This window comes from Trachurus japonicus, chromosome 9 (assembly GCF_045865225.1).
Source record: "Trachurus japonicus isolate A0001 chromosome 9, Traja_1.0".
In the NCBI taxonomy this organism is placed as follows: Eukaryota; Metazoa; Chordata; class Actinopteri; order Carangiformes; family Carangidae; genus Trachurus; species Trachurus japonicus.
The window spans coordinates 9,475,095-9,494,905 of record NC_140915.1 but is presented as its reverse complement, the minus strand read 5'-3'; the positions used below and the strand labels follow the sequence as shown (position 1 = coordinate 9,494,905).

General features: G+C 42.4%; 2 protein-coding genes across 4 annotated transcripts in view; both read right to left on the bottom strand.

The window, feature by feature from the left end:
* Positions 1-19,811, bottom strand: part of rasgef1ba (RasGEF domain family, member 1Ba) — a 141,407-nt gene that overhangs the window by 32,252 nt on the left and 89,344 nt on the right. The window contains exon 1 of one of the 3 annotated variants that reach the window (XM_085785888.1): positions 340-694. The exons of 1 other annotated variant lie outside the window; for it this stretch is intronic. The gene's annotated coding sequence lies outside the window, so the exon portion shown is untranslated. Of the gene's footprint in view, positions 1-339; positions 695-19,811 lie in introns of those variants that run through there. One more of the 3 variants, XM_085785889.1, reaches the window with a different exon arrangement.
* Positions 6,379-10,875, bottom strand: LOC146980964 (uncharacterized). The gene is made up of 3 exons (XM_085788091.1): positions 10,740-10,875; positions 7,925-8,548; positions 6,379-6,893 (listed from the first exon to the last, which is right to left on the bottom strand). The coding sequence occupies exons 1-3, from the start codon at positions 10,786-10,788 to the stop codon at positions 6,394-6,396; spliced, it is 1,173 nt and encodes a 390-aa protein (XP_085644217.1). The 5' UTR covers positions 10,789-10,875; the 3' UTR covers positions 6,379-6,393.

The window sequence follows — 19,811 nt, the reverse complement described above, 5'->3', positions numbered from 1 at the left end:
TGTGTGAGGGAGAGAGAGAGAGAGAGCGCGCGCATCGGTTTGTTTCAGATCCAGAGGATGAAGTCTATACAAAAAGCGCGCACATTGAACATAATGGATCAGTTTAAAGGGTTAAAGTGATTTTTTTATATATATAATCACGGTGAAGTTGAAGAGAGAGTCAGAAACCACCGCCTCTGTCTCTCCACCACCTGCGCGCATTTTGGAGCAGCCGCGTCTCCAGACTCCGCAAACACACAACACACACATAAACAAACACACAGACGCACACATTCAATAAAGCAATACACATATAATAATAAAACAGAGGGAAATCCCCATCATAACTCCTCAGCTCACCTCAACAACAAGCAACGCGCTCCTCCAGGTGGAAGAAAATCCCCCCTCGTGTCCTTTTCCACAAACAAACAGCAGAGACTTTCTCCTGGCGCGCTCCCCGTTTCTCCTCTTTAATAATAACAATTAACAAAACAAAACAGTAGAGATCTTCTCCGGTCACTGCTGCTGCATCATAATCACTCAGAGACGTTAAACCAGTTTTATTATTATTATAATTATTCCCGGTTCTCCAGAGTCCGTATCGGAAGAAGAGGAAGCCGCATGAATGAATGAATGAGAGAGAGAAAGAGAGAGAGAGAGAGCTCCGACTGCTGCTGTGTTCACTCCGACAGCGACACCGCCTTCTGTTGTGTTTGAGCTGCGGAGCCGAGAGCTGAACCAAGACTTTACTGCGAGGGGAGGGGAGGGGGGAGGCAGCAGCCAATCAGAAGGCTGCTCTCTCTCCCCATACACACACAGTACACACACCACACCTCCCTCTCTCTCTAATCGTGCTTCTCGATTTCAATTTCATTTCTCTTTCCCTTTCTCCTCACTCACTCTTTCTCCCACTCTTGACGTTTTTTCCATCAGTACCCCCCCCCCCCTCCACCCTCCACCCACTGTATGTTTCGATTCCCTCTTCACTTTGTTGCATTTACAAGAATTTCATATTCTGCAAATTATAAAGCCTCTGATTTCAATTCAACATTTTTGTGAGAGCTAATAATAATATTTCCTAGGAATAATAACAGACAGATTGACTTAGAATTAAATTGTGTGTCTGATGCAATTAAAGGTGCAGTTCTATAGCAAAATGAATTTAGGCTATATTCCTATTTTAAGTGTCATGATGATTAGTTTCTTCTTAGTAGCCTACATGATGGTGATTTTGTCTGTGGGGTTTTTAAGGGGGAGTTGATGAAAGTGAAACGACTTTAAAGGGTCTTTTCCACAGAGACTTTCCCAGTTTCTGCTGTTTTTTTTCTCTCCACTTGGCATTAAACGTTATCTGACACATTTACTGTCACTGAATCCTGAGCATCAACAGGAGAACCCCCCCTCAGTGGAAAAAACATAGATTTACTGGAACAGCACAGTTCAACTTTTTAACTATAGCCTATAGATTAAATTGATTTGTTAAAAATGAAAAGATTAGCAGTTTAAAGCCACAACCAGAGTGGAAATAGTAGGTTACAGAAAACAATTGTAGGCTACATTTTTACAGCCCAGCTTTACAGTTTGTGAACAACGGAAACATTAGCAGTTAGCATACAAAATGATGCTGTCATTTCATTTATTAGCGTTGTTTCTAATGTGATATAAATATAGCCTAAAGCACCCGCACCGCCATGATAGCACCATTAGCGTCGTTAGCATGCTAATATTTGCTAATTAAGACAAAACATTAACACGTAGCCTAGAGATGTGTGTTTCTTTTTAAACCAAACTACTGGAAGAAAAAAAAACATTGACCTGATGATGGCGCTAGTTCAAAAGTTAGTAAAGATTTAGCAAAATTGAATGGCGATTTAAATACAAGAAGGCTAAAATATCTAGGCAACTCCAATTAAAATATATAAATTGCTCTATAGATGGAGGCTATGTCCTGTCCTGGTGGTTTTTTTTATCTTTATTGTTATGAGCTCCAGAGTGAAATTAGCTCTGAGCTAACAAGGTTACAAGCTCACATATTCAAATTATCACTCTTGACCTCCTTCCCTGTTTTACCCCTCCTTTCTCCCATTTACTCTCAGCTCCCCTCCCCCCCATTCTTCTTTTTTTTGCATGTCTACATGACAGGTTATGTAAATTGAAGCTTCGTGAACTCCAATAGAGACAAATTATATCAGTGGAGAAGCTGTAGCGGAAAACGTCCACCCCCAACCCCAACACGACAACGTCTTGTTCACATCGTAAAGCCGACAGTGATGCTCATTGTTTGTTCAAATAACTCGAGGTGACAACTGTTTCTAAGTAGAGGGGACGTCTCATTGAATTTCTACAAAAAAAATAAAGAAATAAAATAAAAGGCTGTGCACGGATTAAATTAAATATTCATGCAAAACACAATCGTATTTAAATGACGACTGTATTAAATCCTTTTGCTGCAGTGTAATCTTGGCGCTGTCACGGAGCTGAGTTATAGAGGCCCATTGTGCGATTGCTGCTGGTTTAGTCGTCTTAATGTAGTAATTAATTTAACCAGGCAAGCCATTTAAGATCAACTTCTCATCAACAATGAGGATTAATTGGCCATAGAAAATGATGCAGAAAATGTGTCACAGTGCATTTTTTAACACAAAAGACTCATTTCATCTGTCGTTGTCTATAAAGAGGAGCAAATAAACTCCTTCACAGAGGTTAAATGTGTTAAAACTGTAAAGAAATGTGACTTAATCAAGGGCCACGTACAGTAATAAAAGGTTTTGTCTGCACTCGACTGACTTCTTCCATGTCTGTCCAAGCAGAGTAGTAATAAGCCACGGTAAAATAACAGCAAATCATCCTAAATCTCGTCAACATCCAGAGGTATTACGTAATCTGGGATTAGTGCAGATTTACGCATAGATGCAGTAATCCAGCTTTTCTTTCACTTAAATGACTGCACAGAGTTTGACCACAACGATCGGGATGACAGTCATTGTGTTGGACTTCACAGCGCAGCACACAATACATGTCTGCTGCAGACACAACGAACGAGGAGCTGCTGTGTGCGATTATTTCAGATGGAAAGTCAAGATTGTTTCTTATATAAGGCAACAGAAATAATGGAAATAATTCATAGCTATCAGTTTGGATCAGTTCGTCTTTTACAGATGAGTTTTGGATCAGTTTTCCTAAGAATCCGCATCAATAAATCACCCTGAAAAACAACCACATCCAAAAGAGGAAGAGCAAAACCTCAACATTTACGCTGTGGTAATCTGCTTCTTTGTCAATCTTAAAAAGCCCCAAAACATCAGTGTAAAGATAGATGTTTGTGTTAAAGCTCCATACAGTATAAAGATAGATGTTTGTGTTAAAGCTCCATACAATATAAAGGTAGATGTTTGTGTTAAAGCTCCATACAATATAAAGGTAGATGTTTGTATTAAAGCTCCATACAGTATAAAGGTAGATGTTTGTGTTAAAGCTCCATACAATATAAAGGTAGATGTTTGTGTTAAAGCTCCATACAGTATAAAGGTAGATGTTTGTATTAAAGCTCCATACAGTATAAAGGTAGATGTTTGTGTTAAAGCTCCATACAGTATAAAGGTAGATGTTTGTGTTAAAGCTCCATACAGTATAAAGGTAGATATCCATGTGTACTGTGATTATAAAGCAGCTCTAGGTTCTATATTAATACTGGGAAAGTATCAAAGTCTCAGTCCACAGAGAAATGCATACAGCCTGTATTCAGAAACTGAGCCTTAAAACCAGCCGTCAGGATTTCCTGTCACTTTGTGATGTCACAACTAAGCAGTCACCCAAAGCCTCACCCACTATCACCTGGACAACACCATCCAAAAACTTGCAGAATTTGTTTTCTCTGAGTTTTTTTATTCTGAAATAATCTCCAACCAGTGCTCTGGAGAGAAATTCAAGAAAAGAGATGTAAGACTACACTGGGATCGTTTTTTAGTTCTTAAAACCACAAATATAGCTCATTGAAAAAGATAAAATGTAAAATATGGGGCTATTTAAAAACAAAAATGTGTCGTTTGATCTTTTATAAAAGGCAGTAATTCAACAATTTCCTAAAAGAAAAAAGGAAAAAAAGATGCTATGGGATGAAATTGTGCCATTTTTGTGGGGAAGACTATTTTCGGTGGTGGATGAATACACATGTGGTTCTCTGAGTGCGACTGAATCAAAATGAATGTTATGTGTGTTCATGCCGAAGCAGAACGCGTCACCTTGAATAATAACAATAATTCTGGACAATAATGCAGCACACAGGGGGTGGATACCTGTTATCAGGGATTAGCAGTAATTCACTGTTGGGTTTGGTCTTTTTATTTATAATGAAAAAAGAACGTATCAGCAGCCATATCTGGGTTTAAACCTGTCTGTCTGTGAATCACAACACCAGTCTGACCAGTGTTGATTACAGTCTGGTTTTAGCATTTCAAAAGCCAAAAAGGAAGTGGGGAACTCGTTCACACTCTGCCTCCAGGGCAGAACGGCTGTTGAACGGCCCAGTGATGGATTTCTAGTCTGTCTATTCAGGTAACAACCAGCTCCAACCTGGAGCTTTAAAGGGATAGTTCACCCAAAATTCAAATTTCACTCATTATCTACTCACCCTCATGTCGACTAAGGGCTGGGAGAAGTTTCAGAGTCCTCCGTGCCTTCTCTGAGTTACAGCGGGGCTCCGTGCAGCACTACATGTCCATATGACGGTTGAGAACGGAGCTCAATTTTCTTCGTCCAAAAAGACACACCAAAAACCATCCAAATACCTCCATAGTGCTCGTCTGTAATGTCCCTCTTGTATTGAAGCCCTGACATGAGAAATTGTTGCGAGAAAAATTTGATAAATCTATATTTTAAGCTTGTTTGTAGCGGAAGCTCTCAGCACTGCTCTTCCTGGTCCGTCCAAATCTTGCGCGATTTGCATTGACACCGGTGCAAATCTCGCGAGATTTGGATGGACCAGGAAGAGCAGTGCTGGGAACTTCCGCTAGCCCCGTTCGCAACCGTCGTATGGACATGCAGTGCCGCACGAAGCCCCGCTGTAACTCTGATAAGTTGAATTTTGGGTGAACTATCCCTTTAATAAGCTGGATTCTGAGTTGAAAAGGAAGGAAGAACAAAAAATCTTCCCACTGTAGACAGGAGTCGTTTGTTTGTGAATCACAAATCAATACAGTCACGGAACTGTAAAAAGGTACAAGATGTCCGTGTGTGTGTGTGTGTGTGTGTGCTTTCATGCTCGTTAACGTGCTGTGTGACTCAAGGCATCAGATGTTTGCCGTTAAGAGAAGGAGAAGAGCCTGACTGCAGTGTCAAAACTGGGCTAAAGGTCTCTTATGCAAGCGTGACATCCAGACTGGTACAGTACACTGCTGCACTTGAAACATTCCTGCAGGGAAATAATAATAAAAAAATTAATAAATATTGATTTTATGTTTGTGCAGTATTTCCCCCATAAACATCTTCCCATTCGGTGCAGCAGCTTGGTTAACGATCTGGTGCTTGTTCACGGACACTGGAACAAACATCTGGATGGAAACGATCAACACTTGTTTTTTTTACGCTAAGTTGTTGAGGGAACTGAACTTGTGACTTTCTGGTTGTCGTTGTGTATTTTTTTGAATTCAAACAGATCGCAACGGAAAACAGGAAGTGGTTGAAAATATCTGTGATTTCTTTATTTTCCGTAAAGTGCATTCAGCAGCAGATCAGTCACATTTGGTACAATCGAAGCACACTCTCCTAAACCTCTGGCTTTAAATGAATTAAAGGGATAGTTCACCCAAAATTCAAATTTCACTCATTTTCTACTCACCCTCATGTCGACTGAGGGTTGGGAGAAGTTTCAGAGTCATTGAACGGGGCTCACTTTTCTTCGTCCAAAAAGACACACCAAAAAACGGCCGGTGTGACATAGGCCGAGTAGTGAGTTGAGACACTGGGAGCTTCCGCTACAAACAAGCTTAAAACCTATACTTGTTTAATTTTTTTGGAACAATTTCTCATGTTGGGGCTTCAATACAAGAGGGACATTACAGACGAGCACTATGGAGGTATTTGGATGTTTTTTTGGTGTGTCTTTTTGGACGAAGAAAAGTGAGCCCCGTTCGCTATACCGTCATATGGACATGCAGTGCTGCGCCGAGCCCCGCTGTAACTCAGAGAAGATACGGAGGACTCTGAAACTTCTCCCAGCCCTTAGTCGACATGAGGGTGAGTAGAAAATGAGTGGAATTTGAATTTTGGGTGAACTATCCCTTTAATTAATCTGCTTATTCTCACAGTTTTATTTGCACTTTGTCTTCTGAAAGTGGTTTGTTGCAGTATCAGTGTCTATTATTCGGTTCCACCTGAGCTTGAATCCATCTCCTCCTCCACCTCCCAACAGATCTTCTAACTTCTGTCTTTGTCTTTTGCACCGGTCGCCGCCGCCGCCGCCTCGGACCCTCCTCCTCCTCCTCCGCATTTGCATTTGCAGCCGTGGTCTCGGGCCAGGCCGGTGAGCAGCTCCAGGACTCGGATCTCGTGCTCCATGCGAGCCTTCTCCCTCCTCTCTTCCCTGTCGGCCGCCTCGCTCTGCCGCCGCTCCTCCCTCTGCAGCCACTGCGCCACCAGCTCCTGGTGCCAGCGCGCCTGCTCCCGCCGCTGCGTCTCCAGCTGCAGCAGCAGGCCCCGCGTCTCCGCCACCAGCCGCTGGAAGCTGTCCAGCAGCCGTTGGAGGACCACGGGCTGCAGGCGGGGGGAGTCTGGGTCTGGGGGTGCAGGGAGAGGAGAGGCAGCGTGTGGTGGTGGGGGAGGAGGAGGAGGAGGTGAAGGAAGAGGTGGAGGTGGGAGTAGAAGTGGTGCTGCAGGTGGAGTGGAGGGAGTGCTCGAACCGTTTGCCACTGGTGTACCTACGACACAGGATGAAGAGTTTGAGATGATTAAATATTAGACAGGAATCTATTTGGAGCTGAAATAGTCCATTTATTAATAGTCAGGAACAAACTAATACAAATCTGCCAAATCATACCAAATATTCTCCAGTTCCAGCAGAAAAATATGAATATTTGCTGTTTTGCTCCAATTTTTGTGGAAATAAATTAAGTTCTTAAAGGGATAGTTCAACATTTTGACAAATTGGCCCATTGCCATAATCCCTATAGTTTTAGCAGTAGGTATGTTAACTTTAATTGTCGGTGCAAGCTGTTTTTAGAACAGCGGAGCAGAGCCGTGAGCTGCTCATAATGTCTAGAAATAGCCTAGAAATAACGTTCACTTTCATAGTAATTGAGAAATCTAGCCAAGAAATAATGATTGATTGTATAGAAATAGCCCAGAAATAACACTGAATCAAAACTTGGTGGAGAAAAATTCTGGCCTTTCCCAAAAAATTCAAAGCATGAAAAGCATGTGTAATCTTTAGCCTTTTCAGTTGCCGCTCCAAAACTGTGGAACGAGCTTCCTCTCCACATCAGGGAGGCCTCAACACTGTCCATTTTTAAAACTCGTCTTAAAACCCATTTTTATTCCTTGGCTTTCAACTCAGCATGAGACTCTACCTCTGTTTTAGTGTTTTATGGTCTGTTTTTTTTATTGTTTCTATTGGTTTTTATTTGAAGTGATTTAAATTATTATGTTATTATTATTATTAAATTAAATTGTTTTATTGCTTTTAAATTGTTTTAAGAGCAATAAACAATTATTATTTTATATTTATTTTTCTGCTAATTGTTTTATTTCCATATGTTGCATTATGTACAGCACTTTGTTTCAGCTGTGGTTGTTTTAAAGGGCTTTATAAATAAAGTTGAGTTGAGTTTATGAAAAACATGACATTACTATAAAATTGACCGTTATTTCTAGGCTATCATCACTCTAATTAGCAGCCTGTAAATTAAAGGGTTACTTCATGTTCAATTCATATGATAACCTCAGGACGTACCACTCATGTCGCGGTGCGTCGGTGACTCCAGATAAACTCTGTGGCATCTTTCTCTGGAGCCCTGTGGAGACCCCAGGTTATCAAACTCAAACTCCTCTGAATCTTCTCCGACCTCTAACTTGACGTCCGAGTCGAGCTGCCAGGTCTGCCTTCCTCCTCCTCCTCCTCCTCCTCTTCCTGTCCTCCCCAGCAGACTGGTGAGCTGGTGTCCAGTAACCTCCGTGTTAGAGTTTAAATCCTCGGTGACGTTTCCTTTCCTGTCCACGGAGTCGGGGTGACGCTCCGCCACAAAGTAGTGCCCCCCCACGCCTCCCACCGCCCTGCGGCCCAGCACGGCGTCCATCTCCGCAAAGTACTTGAAGCTGCACGGCTGCAGGCTGTCGACGCTCTTCTGCAGCTTGGCCCTCACGTAGTTGGCCTTCAGCGTTTTGACGCGCAGCCGGCACTGGTGCGGGCTGCGGCTGAAGCCCATCTCGCTCATGCGGGCCGACAGGTGCTTGAAGACGTGGCGGTTGCGGAGGTTTTCCGCCAGGCTCTTCTGGACGCGCTCGTCGCTCCAGGCGCACAGCAGCACCTGCGTCTCCTCCACCGTCCAGTTCACCGAGCGCTCGGCCTCTCGTTTCCCTACACGCACGGACACAGAAACAGAAACACACTCGTTATTAATCAGCATTTATGGACCTGCGCTGGACCGCACACTGTTTTAATTGAATTCACAGCCTGAGGAGGTTTTTACTTTCATAAAACTATGAAAACATAACTGCAATGCTACAGTCACAGGGTTGTAGCATATGTACAATTTTCCAACTCAAAAAAACGTTTTACATCAACATCTAAATCATAAATATGCCTGAAAAACCATGGAGACCAACTAGACTCCCATTTATAATATGATTTTACTGCAGTTAAATAAACACAGTGTTGTATTGTTAAAGGGATAGTTCAACATTTTGGCAAAGTGGTCCATTGCCATAATCCCTATAGTCATAGCAGTAGGTTCGTTACCTTTAATTGTCGGTGCAAGCTATTTTTAGAACGGCGGAGCAGAGCCGTGAGCTGCTCAGAGCTACGCTACGGAGGCTAATGGGATTTCTTGGTTTCCCTCATCAAACTCATCAAATACACAATCCAACAACTCCACAACGCTCTGGTGGACAAGTTGTGACCTGCACATTCACCACGCTATGAGATAATAACACAACGTTACCAGACAGAGTTGTTTTAGAGGTGAATACAGAGACTGCTTGATGAAAAACTGCCCCCGACGGGAACACGCATCAGCGGTTTTGCATGAATTTACCTCTAAAACAAATCTAAAAATAGCTTGCACCGACAATTAAAGGTAACAAACCTACTGCTATGACTACAGCGATTATGGCAATGGGCCAGTTTGCCAAAATGTTGAACTATCCCTTTAAGAGTCTTAACTTAATTTTTGTATCCATAAATTATGGCTCACTCGGTGTCCCTAGTAAACTGACCGTCTGTGTGTGTATCACTGTCTGAGCCACACAGCGCTGCAGTGAGACATAAATCTGTTTAACCATGTGACGTTAAATTCAGTGAAACAACCAGAAAATGAAAAGATTCCAGTCACTGGTCTGAGAAAATCACAACAACTGAAGCTTTTTTTTTTCCAGCTCGGCCACATTTTACACTCACTGGTCTCACTGATGAGGAAAATAAACAAACTAGAGAGAAAATCACATGCAAAACAATCTCAGGTACAGACTGACTGGTGCTGTACACCTGTAGGGTTTTTTGGGGTCACAGTGACACATGATTGACAACAAGGAATTCAGACATTTTCAGCTTCTATTTCCTCAGCATGATATTTAACTATACAGTGATATAGAAGCTAACTACTGAGCTAATTATATTCATTACCTTTAATTATCGGTGCATGTTGTTTTGAGATCAGCGGGGCAGAGACGTGAGCTGCTCAGTGAACACAACGGAGGTGAACGGTACAGGTCCCCTGTCCCTCATCAAACTCATCAAGCAGTCTCTGTATTTACCTCTAAAACAACTCTGTCTCATAATTTTACATGATTATTTCATAGCGTGGTGAATGTGCGGGTCACAACTTGTCCACCAGAGCATTTTGGAGTTGTTGGGTTGTGTATTTGATGAGTTTGATGAGGGGAAAGCGAAAGTACCATCCACCTCCATTGTGTTCACTGAGCAGCTCACGCCCCTCTGATCTCAAAACAACATGCACCGATAATTAAAGGTAATGAACCTACTGCTATGACTATAGGGATTATGGTGATAGGAGAATTTGCCAAAATATTGAACTATCCCTTTAAAATATACAGTAAGATTAAGGCTAACTCAGCTATTTATCTTTATTACATGTGTGTTTCTTTGTGTGTGTACTTTCCACCAAACTCACAAACTGACATACACAACAGATAAATATTAAGATATCAGTTCTGCAGATTAAAGATTCATAAGTTGTATTTATCACCTGTCTTCAGGAGATATCATTAATAACCATGGTTACTCATCATTAGCCACAGAGCAGCAGTAGGCTGTTACATGAGAAGTTGCTAGCTAATTCAAATACACACAGTATTAACACTAACCTGACAGCACGTAATGCTATTCACAAGGCTTATAATGTCTTTGGGTGAGCAAGACTGTAAAAAAAACCAGGTGTTCAGAAGCTGTGAAGCTGGAGTGAAACCAAACCAAACAGCTGCCCCCTCAGTGAAGCTAACAACAGCTAGCTGACCTAGCTACACGTCTGTTTCAGCCTGAACATCAACAACAAACAGATAGACAGACAGATAGACACGCTTCGTGCTCTTACTTCTTGTCGTTGACACGGAGTTGGTGGAGTTGATCATCGGGGGGTTCATCTCGACGAGCCTCTCAGCAGCAGCAGGATGTAAACAAACCTCGCCTCGCACACGTGACGCTGCGACGCTCCGCTCTTCCGGGTTCGACGCGTCATATGACGTCGCTCAGAGACGATGACGTGATAAAAACACAAAACTCGTTCTCACGTTGTACTGAAAAAACCTGTTGATATTATTGCGAGGAGATAGTAGACCATATAACAGCTAAATGTACATTTTTAGGCAAATTTAACGTTAGATGGTATAAATTGGTTGTTTATGCATTTGTATCCATTTTGGATCATATACACGTTGTTTCTTTTCTCTCATGATTATGAAATATTTGATTACTATTTCACTGCTATGATGAAATATTTGACTACAAATGGGTTCCCACTGATTATACTTGTGTGTTTTTATGGGCCCAGTTGTTTAATGATAGTGTATGATGTTTTCTATATTTAAAAGATTTTCTATATTTAAAAACTGTATATTTAAAACTATATATTTAAAACTGTATATTTAAATACTGTAAGCTGAAGGATGTGCTCCTTACCTTCAGGCTCGCCCCTCCTCACCTAATTGGACCTCACACCTATACACCTGTGACCCTATATAGGGATGTGACGTGAGCGTTCCTTTGTTCTGTTGGCATCTGAAGAAGACCACACGGTCGAAAATGTTTGTGCAAGTGCTAATAAAATCACTGTGACATCCTTTAAGAGTGTGCGGGCAACCCTCTCTTTTTCTACGATACTTTTTATTGCCCTGCACCTCAATACAGAATGATGTGCGTATAAAAACCTCCTTTTTCCAGATGGTATAAATTTAACAGACAAAAAATGCACCAATAGACAGGAAACTTTGCCAAGAAGCTATTACCCCATCAGCTAAACTACTCTGGAACTCAAAATTTATAGACATAGATATAAACTGGAACTCAATGTGGACTCCAAGCAACATATACTGTGTCACAAACAAGAGGAAGTTTCTTTTAAAATCATGCATTCAATTTATCCTGTCAATCAGGCCATCTCCAAATTTAAAGATATCAATGTCAACATACTTTTTGTGAACAGGAGGAGGAAAATATTTGTCATTTGAATGTTGTTATACTTATTTGTTTTGGATGGAACTAGAAGACATGCCACAGTGAGTAATTATACTAATAATAATACAAATGATAGTTTATAATAAATGATGAACAACGATAATTCAGTGCGTGAGTGGAACATGAATCTAAACATTAAAGCAGTTTAAAAAGTGCTGATTATCAACACAACACATATAATATCTATACACATTACCCTCTATATTAAGATTCATGCTCAAAGACAGGAATCAAATTTAAGACGTAGCCTACAAAATGTTCACACACAAGGATACTGTATGAGAGTTCAGAAGCAGCGGGGGGTGGGGGTAGGAGTTGGGGGGTTGAACCAAGGTGCATGTTAAACATTTCTGAGCTGCGTTCACACAGACAATAGCTCTGCATGAGGAAAAATGCAGCCGCCTCATTCGTTTCAATGAGACAATAGTTGTCACAGTGGGAAACAGAGAGAGAGAGACAGAGAGCGAGTGAGAGCCTCGGGCTAAAAAACTGAGTTACAGTAAAAAAAAATAAAAATAAAGGTGAAGCAGACTCATGTCAACCAAGTCAGATACTAAATTATTATCATTTTTTATTAACCATTATAACGATCAGTCCTCACTCCACCCATCACTTACTTTACAGGCAAAGTCAATGTAGCCTACAGTATTTCCAAATCTTAATAAATGAACAGAACATTTTATCAATGATCTGTTGTTTCCATTACTTATACCTTTGTAAATAGCCTAGTTTTTTTTTTTTGCCTTATCTGCTCTTAACTGTCCATCGATTTATTTAATTATTTTTTTTACTGTAGCCTATGTTATTTGTCTGCATCATAAATCATGTGATGGACGGAAAAGTCTTAACAAAAATAAATCAGATCTCTCCATGTGAAGACAAAGAGAAAGAGGAAGTGTCTTAAAGTGCACTAGCTAATAGTGAATTTGCTCACATGTATTGTCATGTCTATGTTCATTCAGATGTGTTTGCTCTTCTTGACTGTAAACGTATCTCAGCTTTGAATAAGAAAAGCGGTGGACGGACGTGGAGGAAACGGCTCCTGAAGAGGCAGCAAGGTGTTAATGAGTCGACTCTGAACGTCTGCAGAGAGCGTTCAGACCTCTGGTGTTCCTCCTTCTACATCACTGCTTCACCTCCTCAGTCTTTCATCCACAAACACAGCAATTAGTACAGGGAGGGAGTGAGGGAGGAGGGGTGGGGGTGCTAATGCAGATTCAGTCTGCCCTCGTCTCGTGCCGTCACATTTGCATGTGGAGCCTCCAGCCTTTGTTCTGTGACACGGTGACTTCTGATGAGCAGTGTCTTTGTAAGAAAAGCTCATTTTCTTTTTCTCCCTGCGTCTACTCAATGAGCTGCAGAGTCAGGCCTCGTTGTCCACACAGAAACAGAGCTTCACCCAAAACCATCCTATTCTTGTTTGTGTAAGAAAAAAAAGCTCTGTAAACACAGCATTGTTTCAAAAAATATCTGCATAGCCTACACACGGGTCCACTGGAAATGACTCAAAACGCTGTTGTAACTACATACTCCAGGCCTGTGTGGAGCTGTAATGCTGCCACACATAAACACCAAAAACAGAGAAGAAGACTTAAAGGAGAATTCCGGTCATTTTTGCCCCCTAAATCGTTTTCCTGATGGTCACGCAGTGTTGGGGGGAGCAAAAAACGCGACTAAAATTGATGCAGGCAAACCGGAGTTACACCATGGCTAGACGCTAGCGATAGCAAAAATGCTAAAGTATGGGGGGAATTCTTTCAACCACAACAAACACTCAAAAAACAATCAAATATCTAAGGTACATGACTGGAATCCTTAGAGACACCACTGAACTCATATAGTGTACAGTATAAACAGTATAAACTTTGTGTTTTTGCACATAGACACTAGCCGAACTCTGAAACGTCCTGGAGAGACATTAACTATAGGCCTACTATCCGATCGCAGAGTGCTTGCTCTCCCCGCCACAGAAACAATCACTTTTTTCCTTGTTGTGATCTTTTCTTTACAAAAATAAACGGTCGGAGATATTATGGACATTACCACTGCACTGCTCGACTGTTTATTTTTGGCAATACGTAGTGGAATTGGCATAAAACACGATCGCAACTCACATTTTTCTGGCAAAGAATTGTTTCCATCAGCATTTGTCGCATAGGCTAAACTTTGTAGTAACTTTTTATCGTTATTCATTATATTTAGGCCTACTTGGATTTTACTGTTTCCATAAGGCATTTTAATTCGATATTTCTTAATGCGAATAAAAACGTGTGGATGGAAACATGGTTAGAGAAGGAGAATACTGTTTCCGCTCTGTGTTTGATGCTAGTTTTTTGTCATTAGCTTAGCACGAAGCATTCACATTCATTTACATGGCTGAGAGCAGCAGAGGGAGGAGAGACTTTTTTTCTAGGACAGCTCAAACTTTTTTAAGGACATTTTTTTTTTCTGTTTTCTCCATGACTAGAAAATACATTTCCAGCTTTTCCAGGACGCCTTCATGTGCGATTAGCTTATTATAGCTAACAGCAATAAGCTAACACACGAAGCTGGAACAGATTCTGCTCAGTGACATGTTTTCTGTAACAATCGCTCTCTGTACAGGAACAGATACTGGGACCAGATCGATACCACAGAGGAAGGAGCTACTAAAGGGGAAATACACATGAGAAAGTCCTTTTGTCATGATGGAGTAAACTTCCAAGGTCGTTCCTCCCACAGAAAATCCACCCACCGCCTTTGACCTTCTAGGAACCTCAATCAGAAAAATTTCAGCCACATGATGAACCAAGTTTCACTTTTCAGATTTATTTTCTGTCTTCCAGAGAAGCTTGGTGCTACAGAGGGGGGTTGTGGTGGCTGTGGGACTTTTCTACACAGTGTTTGTCAAAGAACTCCCATCTGTGTTATTGACATTTTAAATCACATTCACACATCCAGACTCTCTCTTTCCCTCGACTCGTGCTCCATCTCTCCACGTCTCATTTACAGTAAAACCACACAGCGATTGTTCTTTGGTCTTTTATCCGGCTCCAAAAAACTCCAGATCAAACGAGACGTTGTGATGAGTTTGTGGTCACAGCTGTTTGATTGTAGTGGAATCCACTAAAAGGCACTTCCTGTTTCTGATTTAACGGCCAGACTTCAGAAACTTCCACAGAAGGGACTATTTTTTGTCAAGTCTGCTGATTCTGGTCACACTAAAATCTCTTTGGGTCTGGACTTTGACTTCTTGTGAACATACACATTTAAAGGGATATTTCAACATTTTGGCAAATTGGCCCATTGCCATAATCCCTATAGTCATAGCAGTAGGTTCGTTACCTTTCATTGTCGGTGCAAGCTATTTTTAGAACGGCGGAGCAGAGCCGCAAGCTGCTCAGAGCTACGCTACGGAGGCTCATGGGATTTCTTGGTTTCCCTCATCAAACTCATCAAATACACAATCCAACAACTCCAAAACACTCTGGTGGACAAGTTGTGACCTGCACATTCCCCATGCTATGAGATTATAAAGAAACGTTACCAGACAGAGTTGTTTTAGAGGTAAATGCAGAGACTGCTTGCTGAAAAACCATTTGTTAGTCCCGATTCTTTGTATTGGAAGCCCAAGAACAAACCAGAGAAGTCTTTCGTACAAAAGTAGTAGAGTTTACTCAGGTCACAGATAAAGTACATCAGCGCTGGACTCTGTCTGGTAACGTTCTGTTATTATCTCATAGCGTGGTGAATGTGCAGGTCACAACTTGTCCACCAGAGCGTTTTGAAGTTGTTGGATTGTGTATTTGATGAGTTTGATGAGGGAAACCAAGAAATCCCATTAGCCTCCGTAGCGTAGCTCCGAACAGCTCGCGGCTCTGCTCCGACGTTCTAAAAATAGCTTGCACCGTCAATTAAAGGTAACGAACCTATACTGGATTGTGGCAATGGACCAATTTGCCAAAAATGTTGAACTATCCCTTTAAAATAAGTGTACAAATGATGAGCCCACCACAGCATAGGTAATTACAAAGGAGGGAGGGAGTGTGGAGACAGTCGACTGGACATTCATCTCATTACTCACGCATCCCTCCAGGCTGTTCCCTGCAGAGGAACATCATCACACAACCTCCTCACACACTCTTCTCCCTTTAAACACACAAACACACACACAAACACACACACACACATTCATGCTGGCAAATACTCTGAAAAACACACCTGTACAATCAATGTGTGATGCAGATTTCCTAATTACATCGCTAACAACAGTAAGTGGCGTATTATTATTCATGAAATGCTCGTTTAGAGGCGTAGGCGTGCAGACATTCTCTGCATATTTCTTTTTTTGCAACCCAGACTACGGGCTGACCCCTGAGCAACCTGCTAAATGTGAGCAGGAAGAGGATAAAGGGAGGCTCCTGAGGGACGCATCTATTTTACAAAGGATAATTTATTTATTTTTTAAAGTACTGCTGCTGCTGCTGTGAGGCTGAACCCTGGAATCGGGCTAATTAATAGTCCGAGTCTCTCCCTTGATCCGTGCAGACAAAACAAAAAGAGGCAGGTTTTCAATATGTGACCCGACTATATTAGATGGATAACTACAGAGTCTGCACTGTCTCATCATCCCCTTGTTTTTTTTTATTTTTTTTATTTCCTGAGCCAGAGTGGAGAGAGAAACCAGGTCAGTGAGCACACGGCAAAGGAGGAGGAGGAGGTAGATGTACGACGACAAGGAGCTACAGACGGTTCACACACTTACGTCAGCTGATCCAGGAGCAGAACTGAGGGCTCCCGCTGCGGAGGCTCAGGATCCCTGCCTGCCCTGCTGCTCTTTGGCATGGCTCCATTTTCTTTCCCTCCCTCCTCTTCCTCCTCCTCCTCCTCCTCCTCCTTTTCATGTCTCCTGACAACCAGCAGCAGCAGCAGCAGCAGCAGCAGCAGCCGGGGTTGTTTAGATCAGTGGTTCGCAAACTTTCACACCAGACACAAACAAAGACTCGACATGGGAGCTGTGCAACAATTTGTGGAATCTGAGTTTTTTTTTTCTCTCTCTCTCTCTCTTCAAGCTTTTGGCCTCAGAGGAATCAAAGTGATGTCAAGTGGAGCCTCGTCGCTGCAAGAGCTCCTGGTTTATTTCACTTCTTTTTAAACATAATTATTCAAATGCGAAATGCTGACGACCACATTCCTCAAGTCGAAGCATCAACCATCGCTGAACCATCTGAGATAATAAAAAGAAACAACACACACTGGTTCAGTTTGACTTAAATTGTTGCTGCTTGTCACTGAAAACTTTTTTTTACAAGAAAAAAATGTTCTTCATTTCTGTAATTAGACGTAGCCGGGGACAGAAACCTGTTCACGTCAGTCTCCTGGTTGTAATGTTGTAGGTGTCGTGTATTTTCTGACAGATGAAGCATCTCCTGGGCTCTTATTTTGTTAATTAAATGACAACTCAGGTTACATATCCTATCTCTGTTGTCATGGTGACAGTATCAGGAAGGTAACGCTAAGGCTGACCCAAAATGAGACGGTCGGCCTTATGTCTACGGTGGGTTTTTTAACGCCATGTGTCAGCTACATCGCAAAGCTGGCCTCCTGTCGGCTAGCAACCTTAAAGGGATAGTTCAACATTTTGACAAATTGGCCCATTGCCATAATCCCTATAGTCATAGCAGTAAGTTTGTTACCTTTAATAGTTGGTGTAAGCTATTTTGAGAACGGCGGAGCAGAGCCACGAGCTGCTCAGAGCTACGCTACGGAGGCTCATGGGATTTCTTGGTTTTCCTCATCAAATACACAATCTAACAACTCCAACGCTCTGGTGGACAAGTTGTGACCTGCACATTCACCACACTATGAGATAATAACAGAACGTTACCAGACAGAGTTGTTTTAGAGGTAAATTCATGCAAAACCGCTGATGCGCGTTGCCTTCAGGGACAGATTTTCATCAAGCAGTCTCTGCATTTCCCTCTAAAACAACTCTGTCTGGTAACGTTCTGTTATTATCTCATAGCGTGGTGAATGTGCAGGTCACAACTTGTCCACCAGAGCGTTTTGGAGTTGTTGGATTGTGTATTTGATGAGTTTGATGAGGGAAACCAAGAAATCCCATGAGCCTCCGTAGTGTAGCTCTGAGCAGCTTGCGGCTCTGCTCCGCCGTTCTAAAAATAGCTTGCACCGACAATTAAAGGTAACAAACCTACTGCTATGACTATAGGGATTATGGCAATGGGCCAATTTGCCAAAATGTTGAACTATCCCTTTTGCTGCTCTCTCTCCCAATCCAAGTGGTGAAGAAGGTGCCTATATGCACATGTGTCTGTGTCTATGTTTTGTTTATTTTGTGTTTTTTTGTTTTTACGCCAAAAACCAACTTCCCTACAGGGCCAAATCTTCTTCTTCCTTCAGGTGTTCAGTCCGGTCCTGATGCCTCTGCGTGGTGATCACAACCTCATCATCTTGTGTTGATACTACTGCAAGCGGTGCAGAAAGCCTTCCCTTCCCCTGTAGCCCCGGCCTGCAGCTGCAGAGCACATGCCAACTGCAGCAGGGCGGGATACCGAACCGCAGGGTTTCAAAAACACACATGGACGAACCGCGACGGCAGGTCATTTATCAGCCATAAGGAGCCCGGCCGCAGCAGCAGCTCGTTGTGATGTGGAGAGCGTGAGCCCCTCGGTATCCACAGCCCCACTCGGATGGATTACAGAAGTCCTCTGCTCTCAGGCCTGGACGCCCTCTAATTTGCTTTTATAGAATCCACCAATTTGCAGAGGCCACTATGAACCTACGATCGGAGGCATCTGCGCTTCCAAACATTTTCCCACCACCAGCAGCACCATATGTCCATGTCTGAGGAAAAACATCACATGCACCTTATTCAAAACAACCCAGATCAGTCTAGAGGTGAAGTGCAGGAGATCACATCAGCCCAGCTCTCTCATCTGTGCAGCTAAAACCGTCCTCGGTCACACACACATCACACTTCCCTGACGTCTAATTTGAGTCATGGTCATCTGAAAATCTGCGTAACTCTGCGGGCATTTCCACCTCGAATTCCTCCTTTCTTTGTTTCGCAGCTTCAAACAGGAACTGAGCGGCTAAAAGTGGAACAAAGAGTTAAAAAGACGCCTAAATATATCACTGTTGCTGCTGCACATAGTAGTCGCATTCCTTCAGGGTCTTTTTTCTTCTCTTTTTTTTTTTTTTTGACCAAATTAGGTAGGAAATTCTTCAGTCAGGAGGGGGAAAAAAGCTGTGACGGGTTTACGTAACGGTGAAATGTCGGTCAGTGCCCTGAGAAACTGTCCGCTGTGTGTGTCCAGAGGGCCGGAGACTCGGCGCTGGCTGGTTACATCACAGGGTCGGTTGGTTGGGATGTTCGGCCGGCCGGCGTGACGCTCGTATCGTGCAGACGAGGCAGAGTGAAGGACTGAAGGAGTAAACAAGCTGAATGAATGAATGATTCTCTTTGTCCGCGGCCTCGGTGGTCTGCACTCTGCAGCTGAGAGAGGAACATCCGCTGTGGTTAATGATATTTGAAGTGTCCTGACTCAAGAACACTGTGACCTGCATTTCACTATCCCGAGTCGACCCCCCCCCGGTATATCGTCTTGGCTCGTCTCAGCTCTGTGACACTGTTTAGGTTTAATAATCCCATCGTCTGCAGGTCGATAGCCTTTTTACACACCGAGGTCAGAACTAAAAGGGGGAAAAGTTTTCACGCATGTGCCTTAAAACAGGATTTTATTACATCACAGTTTGACCCTCATTTTCACTGCTCCTCTGCTCACTGTAAATGGGACAAAGTCAAACTCTGATCTGCTGTGTAGTGGCAGCATCAGTTACATCTGAAACATATAAATGATAGGATTATATAACAACCCACTCTCATTATATTACCACAATACTTAGGCTGCACTAGATTTTTCAATGGAGTCAG